This window comes from Diuraphis noxia, unplaced genomic scaffold (assembly GCF_037042655.1).
Source record: "Diuraphis noxia isolate RWA-SAM2 unplaced genomic scaffold, SU_Dnox_SAM2 contig0003, whole genome shotgun sequence".
Lineage (NCBI taxonomy): Eukaryota > Metazoa > Arthropoda > Insecta > Hemiptera > Aphididae > Diuraphis > Diuraphis noxia.
The window spans coordinates 28,229,715-28,248,741 of NW_028301713.1; the positions used below are offsets into that span (position 1 = coordinate 28,229,715).

Here is a 19,027-nt window from a genome sequence, read left to right on the forward strand (position 1 = left end):
ATTGTTTCTTCTAGTTTTGTTCAAGTGAGTAATTTATACCAATGTTTCTTAATCCGTGTTTTGCGGAACCCTAGTGTTCCATGAAAGCTTAAAATCACGAGAAAAAGAGACCGCCGGCAGCCAGTATTCTAAAGATAATCCTCAAAGGGGTTCCGCATGAAAAAAATATTGTTATTTGGTGTTCCGCGATATCAAAAAGGTCGATAAACACTGACTTATATACTGTATAAATAATTATTGTTTCAATATACCACGAGTAAAAATATATAAATGATTTTATACTGACTGTACTAGCTTATTAGTTAATAAAAATACAAGCTATGCTATTTGTGATATTTATGATGCTTATGGTGTAAAATTAAATATTCATGTATTTGTGTAAAGTATGTAAATGTTTAGAGTATATATTTTTATTTATTACCACTTAGGTGATAATGATTTTAATTCAATTAAGTAATTAAAATAAATTAAAAATATTATACTTAAATCTTCAACATTTCTTTAACATCAAACACTAAATTACATAATTAACAATATAATACAAAAATTATTAATTCATAATAATATGTACAATAATGAAATAAATCATTTATTTTTGTTGTTATCATAAAAATTATTGACATTGAATGCTTTACTTGTATTAATATTATAAAATGTATGTGAATATTTAAAAGTAAAAATAATATAAAACTAAACTGTCTAATTATCGTTTTCTTCCAAGTCTATCATTTTCTTTCCCCTCCTCATTTCTTCTTGAAGATCTATCATTTTCCCTTCTGTCTTCATTTCTTCGATATTTTTCAATTTCATTTTTTTTAGATTTGTCAATTTCACTTCTATTGTGTCTATCATTTTCCCTTCTTTCTTCATTTCTTCTTGGTCCATAATTTTCTTTTCTTTCTTCATTTTTTCTAGGTTTGTAGTTTTCATTTCTCTCTTCATTTTTTTTCGGTGTATCATTTTCATTTTTATCTTCTTTTCTTCTAGATCGGTCATTATCCTTTCTCTCTCCATTATGTCTTGAAATATTATTATCTCTTTTTTCCTCATATCTTTTAGGTTTATCATTATTTTCTTTTCTTCCTTCATATCTTCTAGATTTATTGTTTCTTTCTTCGAATTTTCTCGATTTATCATTATCTTTTTTATCTTCATTTTTTCTCCAATTATCATTTTCATTTCTATATTCTTTTTGTTTAGGCATATCTTTGTTCTTTTTTTCTTCATGCCTTCTCGGTTTATCTACTTCATTTCTTTTTTCGTTTTTTTTAGGTTTTTCATTTTCTTTTCTTTCTGCGTTTTGTTTTGATTTATCGAGATCTTTTCTTTTTTTATTTCCTATAAAATATAAGAAAAACATTATTAAATGTTATACAGGGTGATTCTTTTAACTGGGTACACTAATTGTTCCGAAAAGTATTAACTTTTTTTTGAAAAAACTTCTAGGTTTATGTTAGGGAAAATCATATGGTCCAACTTTCAAGCCCTATTGGATAATAAAATCACGCTTAATGTACCACTGAAGACAATCCAAGACATCGACTCGGCTATCCTATCTTTTACAACAATTATTCAAAAAGCTGCACTTGACTCTTCTATAGTTAATTCAACATTACAAAAATCCACTTCCCAACTTCCCCAATTTATCTTCCAACTAATTATTGCCAAACGTCGTGCCCGCTCTAGATGGCAGAGATCGCACCTACCTAGTGATAAAAAAACGTACAACTACCTTGCCTCTGTTCTCAAAAATACACTTCGAAAATTTAACTCGGAAAACTATCAAAATTACTTAAATTCCCTCTCAACAACTAACAATTCTTTATGGAAAGCTACCAAAAATGTACTTAAACAAAAAAATATTTCTCCTCCTTTACGCTACCCTGACAATACTTTAGCAATTTCCCACTTAGAAAAAGCTAATTTATTTGCTTCTGACCTAGAATCTAGATTCACTCCCCACCCAGACATACTTGATTCAGACCATTCAATCAACTTTATCCCAAACCCTCCCTATGTCCCTACCTACAAAACATACATCCCCCTCTTAAATTCAGTATATTATCAAAAAACTTGCCAATAACAAATCTCCTGGCCATGATTTAATAATTAATAGAATCATCAAACAAAAAAAGCCATCATACACCTATCACATATTTTTAACTCCATCATGCGCCTGTCATTCATCCGCTATTCTATCATCCAATATTATTTGTCTTCAAGCTGCCACAAACCACCTCCAAGAACATCTAGTAACTCTACAACACTGGTTCCATAAATGGAGAATAAAAATCAATAAAAACAAATCAACATTCATCACATTTACTCTCGGTTTTAAAAACAGTCAACCCATAATACTAAACAACAAAACGATCCAAACACAAAACTCCGTAAAATACCTTGGACTTCATCTTGACAAAAGGCTAACTTGGTCAGCCCACATAGAAAACAAAAGATCTTCCCTCAATATAAAACTCCATAAATTCAGACAGCTCCTGCGATCTAACCTCTCTCTTAACAATAAACTTCTCGTATACAAACAAATCATTCGACCTGCAATGACTTATGTCATACAAATTTGGGGAACCTCTAAAAACTCTAACTTAAATAAATTCCAAGCCTTTCAATCCATCAATCTCCGACTCTTAACCAACCAATTCTCCCTGGTATGTCAGCAATCGCACTCTACATAAGGATCTAAAAATTCCAACTATCTCTGAAATAGCGTCAAATCACTACAAAAAATTTCATAAAAATACTATTGATCATCCTAACCCTCTCGTATCAAACCTCTCTTCTCTCTCACTCCCAGATAACACTATCCGCCGCCTCAAACGTAAATGGCCACGCGACCTACTTAACACTTAGAAACAATTACCATCAGTTAGTCAAAAAAAAATAAAAATAATTTTAACTAAATGGCCACCAATCTAATCAAGCTGAAGTAGTGTCACTGGACACCCTCTTCACTCACGTCATCAAGCCTTGTTAAAAAAAAAACCATCAAAATTACTTATTGTATACAGGGTGATTTTTTTATCATGAACCATTCATTATTTCAAAAAGTATCAATGTTTTTTAAAATATTTTTTTACAAAGTTTCATATTGTTAAAAAAACAACGTTTTTATGAAAAAATTATATTTTTTAATATTTTTTATCCTTATAATTTTTTAAGTTTTTTACTTTTTGAATGGCAACCTAGAGTTTTAATTTCATATTCCAAAGCAGAATATTTTTCTAAGTATTTTGATACGTAAAAATCGAATTTTGGACGAGTAGTTCATGAGTTATAAGTATTTAAAGTTTAGACAAGCGGAGTAGTGGACAAACATTTTGCGGGGTAACCCCGTACCACTCCACTCCGCCAATCTAAACTTTAAATACTTATAACTCATAAACTACTCGTCCAAAATTCGACTTTTACGTATCAAAATACTTAGAAAAATATTCTGCTTTGGAATATGAAATTAAAACTCTAGGTTGCCATTCAAAAAAGTAAAAAACTTAAAAAATTATAAGGATAAAAAATATTAAAAAATATAATTTTTTTATAAAAACGTTGTTTTTTTAACAACATGAAACTTTGTAAAAAAATATTTTCAAAAACATTGATACTTTTTGAAATAATGAGTGGTTCATGATAAAAAAATCGCCCTGTATATATTTACAGATTGTATATTTTCTTTTCTAATAAAAAAAAATGTTTATGTTTTTCTAAAACCATATGATATTTTAATTTTTTTCACCCTTATATTTATTGGTGAAATCACTATCAACTTTTGAATTTCAAATGGTAACATATAATAAAAATATTATGAATTAATAAAACCGTTTTTATTATAAATTTACGCGTTAAAAGTTTTATATTTCGTTGATTGGTTTGCGAGTTATAGCTCCTCAAAGTATTGGTGTTTGAAGGTGTTAGTACGACCTAATAGGTAACAATATTGATAACTGTCGTACTTTGTACCTGATTAGTTGAATGTCTAATTACACCTATAATATGCTTATTTTACCATAAAACATAAAAGCTACGTTTTAATGACCTTGGTTGTCGTATTGGATCCCCTCCATTGTCTTCATGACAATATTATATCATTACGACGCATATACCTATTATTACCATACAATAATAATAATATTATCAATATTTGGCAATACCTTTATCATTATTTATAATTATTTATGATCACGATTTAATCAACTGTATTTATATTAACGACCCAAGGAAAAACAATCAGTTGTGATAAACTGATACTAAAACTAAAGTTCAAAGCACGGTTTAAGATAGTACTATCTATAAATCGTGGTTCAAAGTAAAATGTAAATTGTAAACCATGTGGCCAGCAGCTGCAGCAGGCTGCATAACAGTAACACTTATTATAGTTATTGGATATAAATTTTGGATTCTGGCAGTGATTATTATTAAGAACTAAGATTATCCATATATACTACAAATATACTTAGTCAGATGTATTGAGAGATAAATAATGAAATCACATAATTTCCTAACTCGCATTAAATTTGCAAATGAGAACGATGACAAATAAAAATATTGTTTCCATTATATAATTTTGATAATTGAAGATACTACAAAATAATTAAGTATGTAAACATATTTTTTACTGTTAAATTATTTGGTTATATTTATTCTTTCTTAACTTATTAGATATTCAACTACTCAAGTTAATTTCAAAGAAGTTAAAAAATTAAGCCTGACAATATTATGCATTTATGCAATCCCGAAGAAAACTAATCCCAATAATAAAGTAAACTAAAAATATGTTAAATTAAAATTGTAGATTATAATGTATTTATTTAATTGTAACAAATATTATACAATTAAGTTAAATTAGCTAACTACATCCAATCAATCATAAATGTGTGGTAAATTGTATGTTTCTTTAAAAACTAAAAAAAAAACCATAGATTTTTCATCTGCATTTCTATACATGGTATTATAAAATATTATACTTAAATATCTACTTTGTTATAATATTAGGTAGGTATGTCTTAATCCTAATATTTAGGTATCATAAAAATATTTTTATTTTAAACTATATTGTATGTAGTGTTTTGCAACTGAATAGTTCCTTCTGTTGTTAGCTATTTAGGTATTACTAAATATTACTAAGTATTACCTACTAAATCTAAGTTAAATTATTATGAGTCCCACTTTTAAATTTGACTGTATTTTTTTTAGTAAGAGGTTAAGTTGAGTTTGTTTCAATTTTTTTAATATATGTTATGATCTTAACTCATATTTTGCATTTTTGCATTACGAATATTTTGATTTGAAGGTATGAATTAAATTGGAATAGATATATCATAGTCCTGAGCTTTTAAATTATGGTAAAATTTTAAAGGGCATTTGTCTAGTAGGTGCTCTATCAAATTTTATAAATATTTGACCACAGTTACCTGTGCATTTCATTTATAGTAGTAGTAATAAATTCAATCAATTTTACATATACTGCTTTATTATTTACTTATTAATTATTATAGTTATTACTTATTACATACTTCTCAATTTAAGCCAATAACTATAATGTATTATAATAATTTTGCCACATAGGTATGCCTAATTTTGATAATAATAGAAATATAATTTTTATATCATTGCGATAGTCAATGATAGTAAACTGTGTATATTTAATTGAATTTTTATTTGATTTGATGAGCCTAAAAAAATAAATATTTTAGTAATAATTGGGGAAATATATTTAATACCTAATATGTACAATTTACATTATGTAAATCCTGTGGTGGATCACTTCTAGTAAATTAGTAGATCACTTGCTATACACATGCCTTTTATAGTGATTCATAATAATAGTAATATAAAATGGGGTGATTTCAGACATGATATATTGAAATAGGTAAGTTGTTTTCCTACATATCACCTTATTGTTTTAACAATATTCATAATTATGTTGTTAAAATAAAACATAATATAAATTTAAATTTGAAATATTTAGCTATTCATTGTATTTCCCTTTTAAACAAATTGAAATTATTTAATTGGTTTGTAATATTGTAAATATAATATGGGGTAATATGTAGAATTTGCAATTTTAAATTAAATGGTTTTCAATTAAATAACATGAGTGAAAAAAAGTTGTAAAATCAATATGTATTTTAAAAATACAATCAACTAGATGTTTACTTAAAGGTTAGGTACTATATTATGTATATTTAAAATTATGATTATTGATTTGTTACAGTTAACTCAAAACTAATGTGCAATAGTTTTTAATAGAAATTTAAAAACAAAAAAATAATCCTTTTAAATGTAAATCATAAAAATAAGACATATGAGTTATATGTATGTATGTCTACTATACATGTAAAAGTAAAATTTAAAATTGAATTTAATTAAGAAAACTGTATTGAAAAAATATAGTTGATAAAATAATGTTAAATTGTGAGAATAATGTTTACAATATGGCTCACGTCACCTCATGTTATATGAATTTAATTACATTTTTAGAGTTCTATTAGTAAGTTGTATCATAAGGTGTATAAAATAATTTCTTAGGTAGCTTTGTGTGCGCCTCTGAAGAGATTTTACAAATGAGTAATGAACCCCTTCAATTTGTCATAAACCATCTGAAATTAATGTCAGCATACACCTGTATTATATTATGTTTTAAAAAAAAATTGTTTCATTTACTATGTAATTATTTATTAGTCTCTGACTGAATTTATAGTTATTAAGTATATTGTATATATTTATATATCGCTCGAACCACAAGATAAATATAAAAATGATATTCAAATTTTATTGTAGACAATTTTTTTTTTTTTTTTTATTGAACATATTCACATTAACAGCAAAGGCCATTAGTTACACTTATTTACAATAATGATATAATATAATATGTACTGATACAATGGTAAGTTATTTAATTAGGATGAAACATTTTTTTATATATGATTGAACAATTTTGTTTTTCTTCAAAAATGAATTATGTCTAGATTTTTATTATATAGACAATTTTATAAGACCTCAAACATCAATTTATTTTTATAAGATTTTGGAGTTTATTATACATAATATATTTATTTTAGTATGTATATTGTACAATAGGTATTTATTGATTTTTATTATATTTTTTTGTTATTCATTGTTTTTATTATGTATACATAAGTTTGAATATGTAGGTATGTAGATCATTTAAAAATAGGTATACATATATCCTAAGGGTGTACTATAATAATAAAACGTTATAATATTATACAGGTTATAGTTAATTTAAAATAAAATAAAAAATTAATATATTAATTAATTATTCAAGTTAAATCTTATTATTATTAGTTATATCATACGAAAACACCAAAACCAATATACCATAGTGATGGAAACTATCAAACTATTTGATGATAGTTCACTTCTCATTTAAAGAGTTTGAATACTGTTTTTTATTAATAAAAACTTGTTATCATTCAAAATAAGCAAACTATAGAAGTCTGTTCATATATACCAGCCAACATTTTGAAAAAATGTACTACTGACAATTTTTTAAAACGTTGGACGACTTTTTGTTTATCACAAAATGGACAGCATTTTGAACATTTATTAAAAAAATAATAATAAATAAACAAAGAATTTTATGTAGTTGGATCTTCATAAATTTTTTCTTTCGAATCCTTGTTTATTAATGGTCTTGGACTCTCGAGATTCCGATTTAATTATTAATCAAATAATATCAATACATTAATTTCATATTAGTTTTTGTACAGTAAAAAAAAGTTATAAGATTTTTTAAATAGTGGAACTGTATAATACAATTATAGATAGGTAATCGATTAATTTAATTCTTAAATCATACTGTAAAATTATATCTATTATTCTATTCCATTTTCTACTATTATCATACAACATTCATATCATTCACAATATCACAGAACAATATTATTTAAGATAATTGATAAGACTATCTTAAATAGTGACCCATTATTATCACCTAAATTAGATTAATTTAATGTTCTGTGCCTAAATATAAGTATTTATTATTTACTTTCTGCATGATATTATCACAGATTATATGAATAAAATTTTATATAATCTGTGATATTAAATTATTAAATATATATATATATTATATTATATGCAATTTATATTAAATTATAATCATATTACCAGTTACGGGCTTTAAAGGTATACCTTGGTCTTTAGTGGTAATCAAATATAATTAATATGTGGTGATACCATTTTAATTTTTAAATAGTTATCTGTGAAATTATGATTAAAATAAATTTATCACAATATATTTCCAGTTTATAATTTATTATTCTTGGGTAATTCAGTAAGTCCAATTAGTCGATAAGTTAATAAATGATTAGGGTTCAAAGTACAATGGCAATCTTTAATTAATTGTTATTTATGTTGTTACCTTGGGTTCAACGATATCAAATTTATGACTAGTTCCTAGTCTTTACAATTATTGAAAAAATTTTGAAAACCACCAATACTCTAAGAAGATGTATCTTGCAAACCAATCAACAAAAAATAAAAATTGGAATTATTAATACATGATATTTTTATTATATGTTACCATTTGAAAATCAAAAGTTGATAGTGATTTCACCAATAAATAAAAGGGTAAAAAAAATTAAAATATTATACGGTTTTAGAAAAACATAAACATAGAAGTTTTAAAAAAAAAATGTAAAAAAAGTTTATACTTTTCGACATAATTAGTGTACCCACTTAAAAGAATCACCCTGTATAGTATTCACAAAACTCAGTTGAAATTGAAATTATTTATTAGTTATCTTTAAAATTTATCAAAGCAACAAAATAATTTCTGGAGTTGGAAGATTTGAAAAATACTTAAAATGTATTAAAATAAAATGAAAAATAGATACATAATTATTAAATACTAAATAGAATAAAATAATCTTTGAATATTAATAATTATTCAGAATCATGATAAACTAAAAAATGTAAACAATGTTCAACAAATGGTGTTGTGTGCTGTATATACTATTTTTATAGACAGTTGACATAATCACATGTTTGGTTTGTATGATATTATTATATTATTTATTCAAATATAAAACTTTTACTTTGTTTGCTGTCATGCTTACTTTTGTCATTTGAACTATTGTTACCACTGCTGCTGCTGCTGCTATTGCTGGAATCACTATCGCTGCTGCTACTGCTACTGCTGCTACTACTGCTACTTGAACTACTGTCACTGTCACTATCTGATGATTCTGACAGCTGGTCGATGATTTTAGCAACAGCAGGCACTTGTTTGGGTTGTGCTTTTAAAAAGTCTCTCAATTCGTCACTATAATACCGAATAATTGATTAAATAAGTGATATTACTTAATAATTAATATTTCAAAAAGTGTAAATAAAAACTCACGTTAAGCCTCCCAAACCAATAGAGGTGAAAAAATTGATAGAAAACCTAGTATTTTTAGGGTTGTCTTTAGGGAAAATTCCTTCAAAAGCTAATTTCAACTCCCTGAAACAATCAACAATCAATAAATTAATACTTTAATATACTAAATATTTTATACCCTCCAACTCTCACCCCACACTTCTAAATCACCAGTTTATTATTATTGTAATATCTAACTTACTTATAAATTTTTGTTTATAAATTGTTATTATTAGCTATAGGAGAATAATTATAGAAATAATTATATTTTGTGTGTGTGTGTATGTTTGTGTGTATGTGTGTATGATACAATTTTATGCAATTATAGTTTCAAGTTGCACATTATAAGTTTCTCTAGTGCACTTGTCGCCTTCGTGTATAAGTTTTGAATATATTATTAGTAGAGAGGAATAAATCAGAAATCATCACCATAAATAAGGCTAATTTTCTCACAAATCGAATTATTACTTGTTTATTATTTGGGCCAGCTTTTGTGGACACAAATTAAAAAAAAAATATATAAAGTATCTCAAAACCATGCTGTGTTAAATATTTATTCATTATTTTTACCTTAGTAATAGTTTGTCAAACAAAATAAATTATACTTTAAAAATGGTCTGACTATCAATTTATCTTATATTTTATTTGAATTAAAATTTTTATAGACATGCACATAGCATTGACTAAAATAATATATTATTATTATATTATATTCAACCCGAAAATGTAGAAATAATAAAAAGCATTTAATCTATTGATATATATGATAATGTATACCTACTATATAGTGTAATTTTTATTTATTATTTTTCACCCACCTAAATATAAAAGCTTGGGAAAATACTAAAAACAAATAAATTATGGGAATGCTGTTTTTCATCAGCAAGTACAACAAGTCTGTATATTTGTGTGTGTGTATGTGTTACAATAAACAATGACAGCAAGACTAGGGGACATATTTTGGTCATTGAATGAATAAAGCGACAAACGTGTGAAATAGTAGAGCAGGAAAAAAAGATATACAAATTCAACGATATTCTAAAAATTTATGTGAGAGCATTTTACAATTGTATGTCTCTTTTCTATATAATATCATGAAGAAAGATTTGTATTTTTGTACGTTTGTAACAAATTAACTCAAAAAATACTGGACCGATTTCAAAAATTATTGAAATCAGTTTTACAAACTATATGCCTCAGAAAAAAAAGTTGCAACTATCTAAACATAGTTGTTAAACAAGATAATAATAGTAAAATCTAGCAATAGCAAAGTATTATGGGACAGCTAGTTATTTATATACTAACAATTAACATACCTAAATTGAATAAATAAAATAAGTATTAAAATAGATTAATACAATTTTACTTACGGATTTTGAACTCGAGCATTTAATTTATTAAGTCCCATATGTTCAGCTAATTCTTGGAATAGAATTTTAATATAAATTCTACTAGAAGAAGTTGTTTCTTCTTCATTTAGATGTATTGTAGATAAAACAACCCATGATATAGAGTCTGTAAACAATAAATGTGCAAAGAATCTTGCAACATTTCGTAATTTGTTTGTCTCTAAACGGTGAACAGTTGCATAACTGTCAATAAAAATTTTTTCCAATGGTTCTATAAACACATTATTTATTTGGCAAAATCTCTGTAAACAGTTAAAAAATATAAATTAAATCACAAGAAAATATAAAAATATTCCAATGAATAACACTAAATTCTTTTTAGTATTTTCACTATATTTTAGCTGAATATTTACTTGTGCCAAAAGGCCGAAAAACTTTTCATAGGTTCTTTGTTCACCACAACAATCCAAAAACATATGACACATTTCTATTTCTTGACCAGGTTTCAATTGCATTTTCATTAATTTATGAGCACATTCCTCATAATCCAATGACGAATGTATCGTTAAATAAATTGTTTTTCTTAATGATATCATGTTTGTTTCTGTGTTATCTATAATTACTTTACCTTCTCCTTCTAAAAAATAAATGCAAAACTTTAATTAATTAATATTTTTTGGAGACTAATAAAATTTTTATTAATCTTTAAATTATATTGATAATTTTATACTCATTTCTTATTCTGTCCTCTCTCGGCACTAATTTACCTTAACAATCTTATCTCTACAACACTCATTTTCCTTTCCATTGTTTTATCCATAGCCCAACATTCCGATCCATACATCATGGCCGGCCTTACTACTGTCTTATAATGTGTAATTAAATATTATAAATTTTTTATTTATTTATTAATGGGAGGCGCACTTATTTATTTTTAGGGAGGCTAAAAAAGTTTGGAAATTTTGATATAACCCATATTAAAATTATGACATATGTTTCAATATTAACCTATGTGTCATAATATAATATACGTATCTCAAAGTTTTGTAATAGGTCAATTCCCTATAATACTAAGGCTAACAACACAAAATTGGTTCTGCCAAACCCAAATCTTCTATTTGTATGTTTGTGAGGTAATCATACATGTAATTAAGGCATTTTACTCAAAATAGAAAAAATAGAAAACATTCTTGGATGAAAGTGGGCTTTTTTATAATAAAAGTAAGTTTCTGGTTTTCTAATATTATACACTTCTCCAATATGTGAAAAACTGAAAAAACTTTACAAGAATAATTTCAAATACACTATGGTTCATACCAAACAACAAACTTCACTAGGACTTCAAAATACCAAAAACCAATAATTTTATTCAGATACTAACAACATCTTCCAACAACCTTTTTTGTTATCAAGTGAATCAAAATTTTATGAATTAAAATTTGAAATACATCCTTAGATTTTGCTAAAGAATAAAATTAACCTTAAAAAATAGTTTTTAAGTTTAATTGCAAAACACCTAACTACTGTGCGTTATCATTTTTTACTGCATACATAAATTATAATCTTTAACATACTATTATTAGGAAAGATAACTTCTAAATAAAAGTTGAAAATATAATACTTTTAATAATATGTAAGTATAACTCATGAACTTTGATAAGCCACTTTTAATAAAACTTAATTACATAATAATAATTCAAAAAATCTGGAATTTTATCGAATATTAAATTTAATAATATGTTAACCAATAACTTTAAATTTTCATTGTATAGTACTAAGGTAATAAAAAAATGTTTTCTTTAATTATAAAATAAGATGGGTTATTTCAATTCATTCAACAGACATATTTTAGATTATTGAATGTTCAAAATATGTACTTATAAAACTTAAAAAATAACTATAAATTTCAATAACTTATTAAAATGAATAAAATTTTAACATTAAGCATATTTTTTAAATGTTTTTAGATATAAAATGGTAATTATTTTATATCACTAAAAAATAATACAGTTGATTTTAATTAAAATAAAATTGTACCTTTCTCTTCACCATCATCTTCTTCATCATCATCATCATCATCATCATCATTATCACCATCGTTTTCTGTATCGCTATCATCTTCATTGTCTGACCCTAATATTTCTGCTCTTAATGATTTATAACGTTCTTCATTAGCTTCAAAGTCCGGATCAAATTTATATACATCTAAAAAAAACAAATTTTTCAAATAAAATATTATTTCAAAATAAATGTATAATTACTGAGAATATCTTGAGGATCTTTAGCAGAGTCTAAGGTTAATAAATGAGTAAACTGATCCTCTTCTGGTACTAAATCAAGTTGTTCAATTACAGCTGGGTGATCTTTGAATTCATCTTTGCGTACTTGAAACATTACTTCTATCATATATTGAACCTATAACATTTTAAAGAAATCTGAAAATAATTACCAAACAAGCATGCGGTTAAGTGTTCAATTAAACAAAAATATGCACCTGAAAAACAAAATATGAGTTTTTTTTGTTTATAATTAGTCTCGACAATTATGAATTATTATATCTTAACAATTACAAATAGAAACAAAAATGTGTATCATATAATATAATGTATCGACATAATTTGAAATAAAAGTATTACATAATTTTTAAGGAGAAAATATAGGAAGAGAAGGTGGGATTAGTTGATTAACAACTATAGTTAATAAAAGTAATAAATGGTTAATTGTGACTTTAAAGTCCTCAAGAAATTTTGAGATCAAACTTTCAGGTGTAACTATTGGGGGTGAAGTGTTGCCAGTAACTTTGCCGTATGAACGTTTTTGTTTCTGGTTGAAGCTGGAGGTTGATTTGTTTATAGACGATATAGTGTGAGCGTCAGATGACGATAAGGTTTGAGTAATCAAGATTTTCTGCGGTTTTCACTTAGTTTTTTAAGCGCGGGAAATTCTTTGAATGAGGCTGTGTGTGGCCCCAAGCATAAGAGACACTAGGCGGGTTCTGACGGTGATTTGATACAACCGACCATGTAATGATTATCTCCACATTTGACGCAACATGGGGACTGGTGACAAAAATTACTAGCGTGAAAATAAGCTTGACAATCATGGCATTGTGAAGGGGAGAGTTTTTTCTTGGGCACCTCTATTTTGATTCTGGTGGGAATGAGCAGATCTAATTTGAAAATATCACTATTGTTTTTAGCAGCTTTTAAATCAATACGAAAAAGAGGGAGCAGTATTTGAGTGATAGAACAATGTAAAATATTAGAAACCCGAATAACTTTGTGACCCATATCAATTAGGCTAGCTTGTATATATATGGTTTCATGTAATTAGGCAGATAAGTATGGAAATTAATCTTATTATTAGCGGTAAGGTATTTACGTATAAACTAAATTATAATTGGCGACTTTGTCGGTGTGGATAATTAGATGCTATGAGGTATTTTTAAAATTAATACCTGAAGTAATGATAAAGTCAAGAAGAGATTTCTTGAGCATGTTGAAATCGTAGCCACTGCTTAAATAAAAAGGAGGTGCCAAATAAAAATTTTTACTTGGAGAGGACTCCTTGTGGCTGGGCAGTGTGTTGCACTGGTTTTTAGAAAGTATTGCGATAGAGGGAGGGCTATGCACCTCCTGATCAAAAGCGTTGTCCTGGGAGAGTGAAGCATAGCGATTCGGCGTGATGAATACTTTACTTCGGTTTCAGCTAGATTTTGTTAGTGGAAATTATGATAAAGATAAATTGCATTTCGAGGTATTCCGAGACATTTTTTGAATAACATTAATAAGTTAGCTCATTAGTAAAGTGTGCAAAAGATAACGACGTCTGTTCACGTTCGGCGATAAACGTGAACTCTAAAAAGTATGAGTTAATAATACAATTTCATACAACATATTACATTGATTCACGTTTTGTGTTTTTACAACGAAAATTATTTTATCAAGGCTTTTACTTTAAATGAAGATACATTTTTAATGAGTTCTCTCCACAATAACAATTAATTTGGTATTAAAATGTGATTGTTTGATCCTTGGTTTTTGCATTAAAATTGTATGAAATTTGTTTTATACAATTCTATGTTTATTTTAATAATGTTTTAAATCTACATTTAACTTAGTGTTTTAATAAATAAATAATAAAAATAATAATATGTATTTATTTACCCTTTTATCAAGTTTCCCATCATGTAATATATTGCGTAACATATCAAATATGGCATTCATTCCTTTTTTACTGACTTGACTCATTTTTTGTCCACATTCTTTCAAAAAGGCTACAGCTACTTCTATTGAATCTTCGGTAGGTGTCTCTACAAATAAAGTTAATAACTCTAAAGCCAATATTTCATGTGCCTAAAATACAAAAAAAAAATTAGTAGTCATAATTATTGTTCAACACAAAAAATTAAAAGATTAAAACTTACAACACTTTGATTAATCAAATGAGCAATAAATGTTACTGATCCTAAACATTGAGATTTTTCACTTCTACGATATGCTCTTTTAAATTGTACAATACATCTTGTCAATAGTAATTCTCCAATGTTTGGAAACTAAAAAGATTTTATTGCAATCGTTATTTAACAAATTATGTGTAAAGTGATTTAATATATTTTTTTTTTAATAAGTGTAATTACTTTTGTATTTATGATGGCCACTAAAGCAGCATACACATGGGTATAAGTTGTTGAAGCTAATTGAGCTTGCATAATAGACCGGCATAGTAAACCTCTACCCCGAACAATATTTTCTCGTAGTAAGTCTCTAGTAACTTTTCCTATATTGTCTACATTAATCTTGTTAGTTAAACCGTGTATTGATTTTTTCAATGCCTCCCAAGCAATTCTTTGATATGCAGCACTAAAATTACCAATTATAAAATTATTATAAAAAATTATTTTATGAAATGCAAAATTTAATATTGTGATTAGAAAAATGTTATAAACATATTTTAAAAATCTTTAAACAACATATAATTATTAAAAAATATAGAAATGTTTAATGCTAGAGCTAGAAATATTGTTATTTTCATATTTTAAGAGGAAGTTATACCCGCATATGTTATCTCTGTCTATGTTATAACTTATAAGTATTTCAAGATGTATCTACAAACAATTTACAATTTCAAAATATTTATAATTCACTTCAAAATTAAAATATAATAAAGTCTATAAGGTCGACTAAATAATACTCGTATCTTTAATAAGAGGTGAATTAGCTCTAGTTTTAAAACTAACAAAACAAAATTAAATCTGCCGAGTGTAAAATTTGCTATGTTACGTACTTACAAGACGGAGACAACACATGCGGGTATAATTTCCTCTTAAGTGAAATGTTTATCAATAATTTTATTTTAACTAGATACTATTATAATATTTTATAATAGTTCACACAATAGTTATTCCTTATCATAGATACACACCACACATATTAAAATTAGGATGGTGATTGAGAAATACTATCTAATGTATTGTTATATAATTGTTTAACTTAATAAATAAAATGTAGTATTTTTATTTTTATTTTGCAGATTTGAGACTTACTTAGCTTGAACTCACATAGATAACAATAATGTATTTATTGGAAGCATAAAATATCTAGATTTTATAGTTATACCTATTGCTGCTATAAATCTAAAATAAATTTTTGTAAAAACAAAACCTAATGGCTAATGCACAGATAGCCCTCTTATAATATATAATAATTATATCTATAGCTAATAAATGTATTCCTTATAATTTTTGAAAATATAATAATTAAATAAAACAAGCACCTTGACTTATCTGTGATACTTTCTTGCATCATTCTCAATTTTGCAGGTGGAATGTAAGCACCTCCAGTTTTAGAAGTAAGTAATTCCACAGTTTTTTTCTGATGTAATGGTACATCATTTAGATCACCCTGGAAAAAGAAAAGTATTATTCATATTTATCACGATTATTATTACATTAGTTTTATACACATACGTTTTGCCTTTTATCTTTGTTTGCATATTTGTTCCAATAGTTTTCACTATTTTTTCTTTGAGTATCAGTTTCTGTGGAATAGTACCGTTGACCAATTTTATCATCATCATCATCATTGCTTGTTTCTTCACCACTCTCACGTTCATCGATTCCTGCTATTCCTCCAGAATAGTATGGAGCACCGATTTTTTCCTCTTTTTTGCTGTCTGCATTTCTAAATCTGTTTTCTTTTTCTTGACAATCTCTAGTCCTCTGACGTCTTCTATGTCTAGATTCATCCTTATACCGATCCTCAACTTTACGTTTGGTATCAGTAGCAGTTCCACCCGAGTAGTATGGATCACCGACTTTTAACTCTTCATAATTACGACTACCAGCATTGTCATATTTATCTTTCGTTGATGAATGATCTCTACTAGAGTTCTTCTTGGTTTGTTTTGAAGTTCTATTATCGTCATCGTCGTCACTGTGGATTCTCTTAGCGTTAATTACTTTACACACTTTACTTTCCATATTTAAAAAATTTAATATCTAAACATCAGTAATTTAAGAAATAAGAGTATTTAATTAATTGTAAACCATAAGCTAAAAACTTACTAAATTTTGTTTAGATCAATTTATATCAATGGCCAATGCTAAATCAAAAACAAAAAGTACAGTGTATATATTTTCAGGTCTGCAGCATAAGATAACGTACAGACTACTCACTACTAATTTACTACAACTGTCTACTACAGGCGAGCCATGCGAATCGAACATTCAGACAAAATAATGTGTTTTGAAATGATGGAGTATAATGGTATAACAGGTACCACAGTTGTGGTAACAACAAAAGTGATAACAGATGCGCGCCCATTTCAACCATTTTTGAATGAAATGAAAATTCTCTGATGTCTTTATATAATATTATTTATAATATTATCTAACTAATTATATTAGTTAAAGTATTAAATAAAACTGTAACCCTCAGGACATTTTAGGAATTTTAGTTGACTAGTCAATACTTACTAATAATAATATCGTTATTCCAACAATAATTTGCATAGAATTATTAATGCTATAGGTACTATTACATTAAACTTCAAAACAACTTGATGCATTAACTACAAGAGCGGGCCCAGGGAACAATAATTTATAAAATGTACACAGATTAACTCAAGAATGTTTCTATAAAAACATAATTATACACTTATAAGTATATTATGATATATACACAACGGTGGCGTCATTTCAATTTTTATTAGGGGGGGGAGAAGGTTTGACCAGCACAAATGGGTAACTTAATAAAAACAGTAAGCTGTGCTCGCAAGGACATGTTCATTATTGTGTTCCTACTTCCCTTACCTTCATAAAATATTAATACAACCAAATTTCATGAAAATCTACGCATGCATTTAAATATAAATAAATTCCAACTATTAATTAGAAATTATCTAACAAAGCTGGGATTTTATTGACAAAAATTTCATTAAAATATGCGTTTAAAAAAATCAAAATATGCAATTATATGCCATAAAATATATTAAATATAATTATACTTTTAAAAAATATATGCAAAAAGGTAAACATTAATTAAAAAAATTGTTTGCACATTTAAATGTGTATTTAAAATTACTTTATTATAAAATAAATACGAATACACAGCTATTACATATGAAAAAGCGATTAATTACTTTCCGATCTATTAAAATTAAATTTTGCATGGGTTTAGTAGGTATCAGGAATACTCTGTGTAGCAAGTATTTTTCTTGTATTTATCTTTATTTTAAAGATCTTTAACGATTTGACAATATGTTTTTATAAATCAAAAACGACCGCTCCATGTCTAAAACTCTAAAGAGTAGTTCGGTGCATACTTAAACTTACCATGTAGTCAGTTTCCATATTAACTACATCGCTGGCTAATATAAATATCTAATCTTCTATTTCTATGAATTTGTTACTCATAAACACAGTTAATGATATTATTGATATTACTATATTAGAAATGAATTTTTTTACTGAAATATAAAAAATTAACGACGATAAATGATAATAATATGGACATTTTTTAATCTTATGCTTATAATTTTTCTTTTTCAAATATATATTATGCATTTATATGCCCAAAAATGTCATATAGGTATGCAAAAATATGCAAAGTAAGTTTACAAATTAATAATCTAGACTTTATGAATCGAATTTATATCATACTCATTACTTTTTTTTTTTTTTTTTTTTTTTTCTGTTTTAACCGACGACGCCGCGGGATCTGCTTTCGCATTGCTTCCGCGGCGCCGCCATCGTTTATTGACATTATCAAATATTAATTAC

General features: G+C 26.3%; 1 protein-coding gene across 1 annotated transcript; it reads right to left on the reverse strand.

Moving 5' to 3' along the window:
• Positions 1-568: 568 nt before the first annotated feature.
• ncm (pre-mRNA-splicing factor nucampholin) lies at positions 569-17,397 on the reverse strand. The gene is made up of 12 exons (XM_089222649.1): positions 16,715-17,397; positions 16,522-16,649; positions 15,386-15,608; positions 15,173-15,301; positions 14,913-15,101; positions 13,008-13,161; positions 12,784-12,951; positions 11,160-11,383; positions 10,768-11,048; positions 9,380-9,481; positions 9,096-9,301; positions 569-1,338 (listed from the first exon to the last, which is right to left on the reverse strand). Exons 1-12 carry the CDS (start codon positions 17,225-17,227, stop codon positions 704-706), a joined length of 2,952 nt encoding a protein of 983 aa, XP_089078775.1. The 5' UTR covers positions 17,228-17,397; the 3' UTR covers positions 569-703.
• Between the last annotated feature and the right edge of the window lie 1,630 nt (positions 17,398-19,027).